The sequence below is a fragment of the Papilio polytes genome, unplaced genomic scaffold (assembly GCF_000836215.1).
Source record: "Papilio polytes unplaced genomic scaffold, Ppol_1.0 DF824269.1, whole genome shotgun sequence".
In the NCBI taxonomy this organism is placed as follows: Eukaryota; Metazoa; Arthropoda; class Insecta; order Lepidoptera; family Papilionidae; genus Papilio; species Papilio polytes.
Genome location: NW_013524935.1, coordinates 3,985,341 through 3,996,316, shown reverse-complemented (window position 1 = coordinate 3,996,316; position 10,976 = coordinate 3,985,341). Strand labels below are relative to the sequence as shown.

Sequence of the window (10,976 nt, the reverse complement as noted above, 5' to 3'; positions counted from 1 at the left end):
ATACAAAGCACATTCAAGCAAAAAAAAGAGACATTTCAAACATCAGATAAAGTTGTCTATGGAGCAACTGGATACAGCCCAATGTGCGGCGGGAACACCGAGGTGACCAACGACGCCCATGAACATCCGCAACACCAGAGGAACTACAGATGCACAAAATCAAATTCCTCTAAAGTAAAGCACAAATACTGAATACTTTTTGTGCTCAAGACATGTAAATATTTATTTATTTTTATTAGTCTGCACAGACTTCCTTTTTTTATTACAGTTGGTTACTATATTTTTACTCTTTGAAAATAAGCAAATGCCTACGTCACAGTACCTAGTGGTGTTCGTTGACGGTTTTGTTTGACGTCAACGAAACGAATTCCAAACGTTAATTTGTTAAATTTAATTCGTATCGTCAACCTAGTTTTCCATACGAAGTCTGGCGACTAATAAAAAATAAAACCAGTGACTCATATCGCTCGTAGATTTATACATCGAATCGAATGTCTGGCTCTAGTGGCAAGAGTCACAAATTATGCAAAAGTCTTTTTGTATTTTTGATTGGAGCACCATCCCTTTTACCGGTTCTGCCTCTAAAGACAAAGTAACTTTATGGCTGATCAAAAGTAACTTTGTCTCGGGGGCCGATTTCTTGTTTAAACCTTAGTTGAATTCAACTAGTTGAAAGAAAAACGACCAACGGCTGAACCGTTGATGGGTAGTAACCGTTGATTTAACTAGTTAGTTAAATAATGCCCGTACCTAAAGGATATTTTTACTCTTTGTTCTGACAGATGTCAAGGAGATCTTTCTAGGATCTGGTGTTTGTGCGAACAAAATAGAAAAGATCGATACTATGCCGAAAATATAGGAATACTGTATAATAACTATATATTTATTACATAGAACTGTTACTAGGTTGAGATTGAAGAGGATGTTAAATGTAAGTACTTTGCATTCGATATTTTTCCCAATATTGTTACATATCGATTAGGATGTCCAATTCATCGATATTTAACATTATATTGTTTTCATACACAATCATTGTGCATAAGCTCGCTTCTATATTAATATGACGCCATTTTAGATATACTGTGGGAAGCCATTGTACAAAATTATTTTTGAATCAGTAAAATTATTATGAAATCCCACATCGCATCAAAATAAGCAGCTTGCTAATGATAATTAGATAACGCTTATTTCACTAATCAAGATTAAATTTTACTAACTCATATGATTAACTGTAGTACAAGCCATGATTATCAATTTTTTTCGTGGTTTGTCATATTTACCAATGATTTTGTAAGTACTGGTTGGTAATAAGTGTCTGTTAGAACAGAAAAATAGAGTCCACCTTCAGTTTTGGGAATAACATGTTCATATTCTGGTTCTATTTGTTTACAGTAAATCACAATGGAGTCATTAGTACTTCAAGGGAATAATCTCGGAGAGAAACATAAACATTACAATGAGTTACTGAAAACGGCAATTAAGGATTATCCATTAGATCTTTCTCCTATAGATTATCATGATTCCGATGTTAATAACATGCTTAAAATAGATGTAGCCTGTAGCAGAAAAGATGTAAATTATATTATAAATGTTTTGAAATGCACAGATATGTTCTATGTTACTAAAGTTATTAAAAAAATCAATTGGTTACTAACCAACGAGGAATATGTAAATGTGATTAATCCACAATATTTGCATACCACAATATTTCCCGAATTGACTGTGAAAGCTAAAATTATGCTTTTATTGCATATACGATTAAGTCTTAAAAAGGAAACTCGTGTTGAAGAATTTTTTGACTTCTTTAAGGATACCAATTTAATAGAAGCTTTAAAATGGCTACCAAATTGTTCACATTCCTTCATAGAAAATGCTATTAAAACCTATAATGCTGCAATCAATGTTCATATTTTGAAACGTCTCTTTAAGAAATCAATAAAATTTCTAACTACATATTTAAATAGCATAATTTGTAAACATAAAAGCAATCAACAAGTAATGGAAGTAACTACTTTTCTTATGAAGAATCATTTAAAAGAATATTTGAATATATTAGAGTCACTGAAGGAAAGTGACTATCCTACATTTGGTCCTAAACATACTAAAATACTGATGAAAAAGGCACCTCAAATAGTTCTTAATAATTTTGTAAAATATGGCAAAATAATTAACCTACAGACCTTTGCTAAATTTGTACAACCAGAACCTTTTCTTGTTGATATTCTATTATCAGATCATGACAAAAATATAGAAGTTCCATGGTTTGATGAGAATGCTTTGGACATACTTTTCACAGCTATGCCTAAAGAAAAAATACCAGAATTTGTAGAAGAGAATGTTTTACAAAATACAAATAAACTAAAATATTTCATGTTTCTTGCGATCCCTCACAAAAGTATACGCTGGTATAAATATATATGTTTTGAAACGGCTTGCTTACATATTACAGAATCAATTAGAGCAGAGTCATTACCAAAGAAACGGATGATGATGATGGAAATTTTACTGCTATCTGCTGAAAACAACATGGAAAATGTTGAAGAAACACTAGAATATTTTCGCTCCTACCATATAAATGAATCCTTAGTATATAAAAAAGATTTTATTCTTAAAGTATTCAAACAAGTAGATGCCTTTCGCCTTAGTAATAAAGGTTGGGAAGATCTAAATGTAATTTACTTAAGTATTGAAGATTTAAAATCAGAAAAGAAAAAGGATCAAAGATACATCAAAGCGGCAATCATTCGTAAAATTATTAACAACGACGGTGTTTCTGAGATTTTAGAAAAAAATTTTAATTTCGAATCAATGAAATTATATAGAAAAAAATTGAACGAAAAAGAGTGTGAAATGATTTTTAATTATTTATATAGTTATTCTATGAAGCAAGTAAATTTACAAGATATATCAAATGAAATGGAATTAAAAAATATGGTAACTTGGTTACGAAAAGTCCTAATACTATTATCTGATTGGGAAAAAGATCTTGCTAATTTTCCAGAAGTAGTAAAAGTGATTACCGAACTGATAGATCTCAAGACAAATAAATTTAAGGATGTTAATCTATCAAGCCTTTATAACGTAAATAAATCTTGGAGGAAAGAATTATTTACCATATCCTTGAATTTATCGTTATCTCAGAATGTATGCATAAATGTTTTAAAACATGACTCAAAATTATTGTTAGAGTCTAAACACTTCATGGGGTTGCTTGCTTGTAGAGATTTTACAAATCTACAAAAACTTCTAAGCAAGATCCGTATTTATTGGCCCGCATCAGCAAATGAAGCGATTTCCTTTTGCCTCGACAGCCTTAATAATAGAGGCGACAAGGCCTTAATTAAACACTTAATGTATCTCTTGCCTGTAAGTCCTTTGAAAGAAATTGTCTTTAAATATATTCCATCACAGGAGTCAATCTATTGGATTGAAGATAATAAATTGTTATTGAGTAAAACAAAGAATATTGCTAAGTACATGCACATTGCTAGACCCCAGTTACCCATTAAGTTAGCGTTGTCGTATGCTGGACGCGATTATTTGCAGTTTACTATATCTTCATTAAACTCTATGTTGTACAATATGAGCGAGGTAAACACTCGTACATGTATCAAAGAACTTCTAGATTCTCGTGTTTCATTACGGAAACACGTCATTCGCGTGGCCATTGATAAGCTTAAATACAAAGAGATCATAAAATTATTCCGTAACGCTTGGATAATTATTGAAAATAAATCAATCCGCGTAACTCTCTTTAAAGCTACCTTTAAATTGTTATGTAAGGAGAAAGAAATTTCTGCCATTACCTCTATATGGAAGTTATTATTGTTTTACCTTCCGTTTTTAACCGAAACTGAGAATGTTGAAATTTACGAAACTTTAACAAAAACGGAACAAGTACCTCCTATCATACAAGCAGGTTTTTGGTCGACGAGTGTAATATTTTTTAAATGTAAGGATACAATTTGTGATCAGAAATATTATATTCAAAAAGTTCTCTATTCTGCAAGATGTTGCCTAGATACTGTCAATACCAAAACTTTAGCAGAAATACTATTAAAAAATATTCAACATGATATTTTATCGATGGAATTAGACACAGAATTTATCGCATCTTGCATCTTATATACCAAGACGATTGAAAGAAATATACATAGATACCACGCAATTATGACACCAATAATGGAGATCTGTGTTACATATTGGGATGTTAAAAAAGATAATAAATACATCTACAGGGTGGCATTTGAAAGTCTGCTGGCTTCCTTGTGCAAAGTCTTCACATTTGTTGTGCTACCACGACATATGATAATTCCCGATGACTCGTTCTCCAATATTCTAAAATTTATGGAACGAAAGATACCCAATGAAGAGAATTACATATTATTAATGACTTGGAGACTTTCATGTAAATTGATTCATGTTATTAAAATGAATTCATTTCAAAAAGGATGCTGTGACAGGGAAACTGAATACTGTAATTTTATATTATCAAAAGCTGCACCTCAATTAGGGGAAGAAATACAGAAATGTTTGAGAGAAGACATCAAAAACTACTATCCTTCTATTTACATATGTATTAGTAACGCTGTTCATTCGATGTTTTGTTATTTTAATTTCTCAAATTCTGTAGTATTATTGATACTGAAATCTATCTTATGTGTTGACCTAAAGGAAAGTTATTTACTAGTTTTGGAATTGATACCGAGAATAGAAATAGTTGATGGCGAAGCCACAAGTGAAATATTAGATATAATAAAACTACATCCATCAAAAGAAGTGAAGTTACATTACCACAATCGGCGAAATGAGAACTTTTATCGATTTCATAATGATCTTATTAAGTTAACAAAAGGAGATATAGAAATGAAAACGCAAGTATGTGGTGGTGTCGGTTGCGACGCTAATCTGGAAATAAAAAAAGCATATGTTACTCATGGCTTCTAGTCCTGTAGCTTTACGTAATCGTAGTATTTATTATAAGTATCGATATTATAAATCGATTATCGCCAAATATATTATGATATAAATTAAAGTTTAATTCAATAATCGATTCGAAACGTACTCAATTACAAATACAAATACAAATACAAATACAAATATTTTATTGGTAATCGAATTACAAGTCATAATTTTTTTTTTAAAAATAAAAAACTTTACATATATTAAAAATGACTGAATAAGAATTGGGTACATAAAACAATCATGGAAGCAAAAATTCTTCGAAACTATAGAAGGCTTTTTGTATTAGCCATGACCTAAGTTTATTTTTAAATGACGCGAGGCTGGTAGCCGCTGTGACGTGGTCCGGCAGGCGGTTGTAGACGGCGGGCCCCATGACGTGCGTAGATTTTTCTGTCTTGGCGAGTCGGTGCACCACTGGAGCCAGCTATTATTATTGTATATACTCAATAGTCAATAATTATTATTCGAATGACCATCTGACATATTTATGTATCTAGAAATAGCAGTCGATCGTGATTTCGTCTTCGTAGAATTTAAAAAAATAGTCTTAATAAATAAATAAATAATCTACGAGCAGTGTATGAGAAAATTCGAACAAAACCCTCTTGCCAAACTGTCAGATGTGATAAACATTTTTGTGTAAGATGCAGTTATTTTTTTTTAAACCATATTGTATTGATCTCTTACAATCAATGTATAGATTAAGTAAGCTTTAACTACAAGCTTTTTATTACCTTACAATGTATTTATCGTAGGTGTTTTTTATGTGGGGGTCACCAGCCGACAATCTAGGGGGCAGATCGATGATCAAGCGAGGGCTAGTAGTGAAACTACCTTGACCTACTGTAATGAAAAACTGACAAGTCGTTTTTGAGTTACTTATGTGGGTTGCTTATCCACCTTAGAATTTTTTTTTAAATTTACAATTCTCTAGATCTTCAGCTGCCCCTACCTGTTCCGCTGCTCTTAAGAGGCCATGTTTCGTTAAAGTTTTCTGTGATAATTTATTTAAAATTTCTGAGATAAGTGTTATGAAATCTAATTTATTATTACGTCCTATTTATTTTTAAGGTTTTTTTATTGTTTGTATAAATTTTGAAATCTACTGTTATGTAGGGGAAAGTTTTTGCCCAACCGTTTGTATCATTGTATTATCTGTGCTTTGTACATAAACATATTTTAAGCTTAACAATATATCCATGTTCATGTATCCTATTTGGAATTAATAAATTGTAATCAAAATTGTAGCGTTTTTATTCATTTTTGTTTCATTTTCCTCAATCATTATCGTATGCTAGTTGATTGTGGTTTCTCATTTGTGTAACTCATAAAACGTAATAACTATTACTAATAATAATAATAACAAGTTGAGTTAACTATTATATGAATATAAATAAAACATGGACTTAATTTCTCTTACAGAGTCTCAATATGGCGCCGGAAAATAATCTTGGAGAGAGACATAAACGCTTTAATGAATTGGTTAAAGATGCCAAAAAACATACCTTAAATGTTGACGAACCAAATATAAACGAATCTGATATTAGAAACTTGATTAATATCGACGTTGCTAATGCGAATAAGAATGTAGAATTTATTCTTAAAACTTTACAATGCAGTGATCTGTTATACATTATTCGAGCACTGAAGAATTGCGATTGGTTAATAAACGATGAAAAATATGCTCATATTATAAATCCTGAATATCTAAATGCAAATCTATATCCAAGAATGCAAACAAAAGCGGTTTTTAAACTAAAACATTTGATAAACCTTAAATTAAAAGATGAATTACGCGCAGAACAATTTTACAACTATGAAACAAAATCTTCAGAAGCAATAAAATGGCTGCACAAATGTTCGATAAAATTCATTGAAAATAATTTTAGTAAACACGCAGATGAAATTAACATCCCAATACTGGTACGTCTATGCGAGAAATCGATAATATTCCTAGAAAAATATGCCGAAAGAGAATATGTAAGTTCGGAAGTTTTTCTGAAAACGTTATTTTTATTGCACGTTAATGTTGACAAATATTTAGATATTGTTGAATCAAAATCAATATATTCACAGCCCAAGTTTGGTAAACGAGCTACGAAAGTTTTGATGACGAAATGTCCTAAAAGAATTATTGATAAGTTCAGTCGTTATTGCAACTACATCGATACACCTACTTTCGTAAAGTATTTAAATGATGATTTACAAATATTTCTCATGAAAAATATTGTCAACGAAGAGAATGAAAACGAATTAACCCGTTACTTTAGTAGCGTTACAAATTGGAGCTCGTTCTTGAGCGCAATGTCGAAATCAAAACGAGTTGAATTCATTAATCAATATTTCATAAGTGAAATTAAAAGTAATGAAATTGAATTAGGGAAAACTATAAAACTAATTAGAGAGTTGCAATATCGAACTCCCTCGTATCGATGGTACGAATTCTTTCCATTTGAACTTGCATTTTCCAATGTTAAAAGTATAATTGGACTTGAAACTGACGCAAAAGAGAAAAACAAAATGCTGGAGACAATAATACTTTCCGCTAAAGGTAACTTAGAACATGGAAAGTGCTTACTGGAATACTTTCGAGAGAAACACATGAATTTTCCGAAGGAAATAAAAATCAGTTTTTTGGTAAATTTTATGTCACACTTTAATACTCACAAACTTAATGAAGATTGTTGGAATATTCTGCAACACATAATAGATAGCTTGGATATTTACAACAAATATTCTTTTGATAAAACAATTATCGAAAATCTGGTTGTGTACCAAATTCTACACCACAAGAGTGTACCCGAGATAACGGCAAAATTACTTACATTATGCAATTCTTTTAAAACTGTGCAAACCAAATTAGACCCGAAAGAGAAGGAAACTATTTTCAAATACTTACTAGATATAAAATGGAAAGAAGTACAAAGTAATAAAATGAAAAGAGATCATGACTTTTTAAAATACATTGAGTCACTGAAAAGCGCATTAATATTACTAAAAGAATGGAATAAAAATATTCTCGACTATCCCTTTTTTCTTGAAGAAATTCGCCAGCTAGTCAAAATGAAGCATGAAACGGTTTGGTATGAACCTGTCAAATCCAAAATAAACAATATTATACCGTCATTGTACAATGTACAAAAATCCTGGAGAAGACATATGTTTACTGAATCAATTATTTTATCTCCCACCGAAGAAGTTTGTGTTAATATAATAAAACATAATCCAAACTTGTTAGACCTGTATAAAAATGAGGTAGAGTCGATTTTCTCAAATAACGACGTGTCCCTTATACGTTTACTTCGTAAAGTTAGAATTTATTGGCCAGAATCTATTTATCAATATTGGAAAAACGTATATATAAATCATCTGAATCAATCCGATGGGCAAAATGCAATTACTCGAGGACTGTGCATCTTGTTGTCAAAGGAAGAACTCCTAATGTTTTTAAATAAACATGCACCAATAGATTCAAAAGATAGTTCTGATATGGATGACCTTGAATTAGGTCTACAGAGGTGCCTTGCCAAGAATATGCACAGCGCTCGGCCACAACCGAATTTGGAGACTGTGCTTTCGTATGCAAAGGGAGACTATCTGAAGTATGCATTGCCTTCTGTTCTCGCAGTTTATTATAATATGACCTCCATACAGTATCAAGAAGTTATATCTCAAATACTGAATACTCCAGTCTCTTTACAAAAGCATGGACTTAGACTTTTAACTAATAAGTTATCGTCTGAAAGAATAAGAGAATTATGTAGTGCTCTGTGGAAGGATGCTAAAAATACCACAATTAGAACAGGGATCTTTAAAATTGTTTTTGAACTCCTATGCAATGAAAAGGATGAATTAAATGTTGTACAATCTTGGGCACTATTGGAGATTTTAATCGACAATCTGACATTTCTTGAAGATAAATCGATATACGAATTATTGTATAATGTCGATCAAATACCTCAAAGTATAAAAGCAAAGTTTTTAGTTAAGTCTTACAATTACTTGAAAAATTTAATTGAAAATAATCAAAAAGAATTTGAAGGATCAGAATGGGATGTCCAGCGTCTTGTGATGTATAGTATAAAAATTATTGATGCTATGCCATCTGAGTTTATGACCGCTGTTATCGATGATTACGTTAACAATGAGTTCTTTAAAGAAAGGACATACTCTGGCGATAAGACTAAGCTTATATCCTCATATATTTTATGCTCTATTACAGAAGAAGAACAAATGAAGAAATATGATGAATTACTAGCTCCAATTTTAATACGATCTATAAAATTATGGAACGATCAGATAAAATCCAAATACATTAAAGAGAATATTGAAAAGCTATTATTTGATTTGATTTACGACCTGGAGGATTTTATAGATGGAAAGAAAATGATAGTGCCTGTTAAAATATTCACGATTATACAAAAAATGTTAGAGCAGTCGTTGTCATTGTCCGAAAACTATATTTTAATTAGAACATGGCAGTTAGCCACGAACTTGGTAACCCTGTTCGATAAAAATCAACCGATAATTTGGGAGGATACGTGCATAAAAACAGCTCCCGAGTTCGGTGAAATTTGCAAAAATTATTTATCAAAAGACACATCGTCACTTTTCCCCCGAATTTATATACTTTTCATGAAGGCTTTTGCAAATATTAGTCGCCTTTTTTCAGAAAACATACAGTACGAGATATGTAAGAGTTTTGTTGAGAAGGAGGACTTCCTAGCAGGGTATTTAGCTGCGTTACAGTTTACGACATTGTTACGCGATGACGAAAAGATTAAGGTTATACGTGAAAACATACGTAAACATCCATCGGTGGAGATAAAAATGCATTATTACGATATGTTCCAACAAGATCAAGCAACTTTATGTATTATTTAATCCTAAAGATGTTATTTACTTTCTGTTATATTTTACCAACTGTGCATTTCAGTTGGAATGATATATTAAATACAAGAGTCAATGCACAGTTCTGGTAGAATAACTTGTTTTATTGTGTTTTTTTACTTTTATAAAAATATTCGGTTTTGTGTAAAACATGTATTTATTCTTTTGTAATAAATAAAACTTGGAAAGAAAACAATTAATTTTTAACTTCTACCTTACACTCACGCTCTCGATGTAACCCGGTACTAATTGACAGGGTTATAAGTCTGCATTTACTACATTACCTCATTATAGTGTTAGATATTTTAACAAATAAATTTTAAGCTCAATAGCAAAGTCGTTGTTGATGTTGACATTAAAAACATTAAATGACGAGGCAGATTAGATGTCTATTGATTCTAAAAGAAGTATCGAAGATCAAAATAAGATTGCAAATCGCAAAATAGGAATAAAAATATAGAAACTGTGGATAATACAGCCGAGTGCCTAGTCATACGGTATATGCCGATATATAGCCATACGGTATATACCGATGTTGCTTTTTAGGACTTTGGTAAAAGGTATATACGGAGGTCAGACGTGGGGAAATAATTTCGCTATATAGACACTCTTGGACTAATCGTAAAGAATAAAAGCGAGGCTATTACATACTCGAAATGTGGTAGAGGCTACTATAACATCTTCGCACGAATAGACCGGCTTGCCCGGTGAAATAGCAAGACCATACAGAAGAAAAAGAAGACAGATGTGTTACAGGCAGACAGACCATACGCAGTCATGTACGAGCAGTTTCCCTTTCGTCTGATGAGTGTATGTAGAAGGCATAATATCTGTCCTTTTGTCCTTTTCGTGTAAGGAAAGAATGGGAAATGAAAGTAGACATCGCAGGGGTTGGGAGGCGTGTTCTGTTGATTAAAGTAGGCACCGCATCTGTTTTTAATAAAATTGTTAATATATTTAAACATATGTTTTTATACAAAATAAACTTAGGTTTAGCTGGGAGAAAAAATTAATTTTTTTAGAAAATATGTGCATGTGGAGAAATGAAGTTAACATGGATGAAAGATTAAATTGTTTGACAGTTCTGTTAGAGCTTTTTAAAAAGAAAAAAATGTTTCTAA

At 31.4% G+C, this 10,976-nt stretch overlaps 1 protein-coding gene across 2 annotated transcripts; it reads left to right on the top strand.

Moving 5' to 3' along the window:
• The first annotated feature begins 695 nt into the window (after window positions 1-695).
• On the top strand, window positions 696-10,019 carry LOC106107877. Of its 2 annotated transcripts, none has more exons than XM_013288889.1 (2): window positions 696-931; window positions 1,393-5,065. In XM_013288889.1, exon 2 carries the CDS (start codon window positions 1,402-1,404, stop codon window positions 4,945-4,947), a length of 3,546 nt encoding a protein of 1,181 aa, XP_013144343.1. In that variant the 5' UTR covers window positions 696-931; window positions 1,393-1,401; the 3' UTR covers window positions 4,948-5,065. The 2 variants fall into 2 exon arrangements, with proteins under 2 accessions (XP_013144343.1, XP_013144351.1); XM_013288897.1 differs by lacking the exon at window positions 1,393-5,065 and adding an exon at window positions 6,388-10,019 and having other exon boundaries at window positions 761-931.
• Window positions 10,020-10,976: the final 957 nt, after the last annotated feature.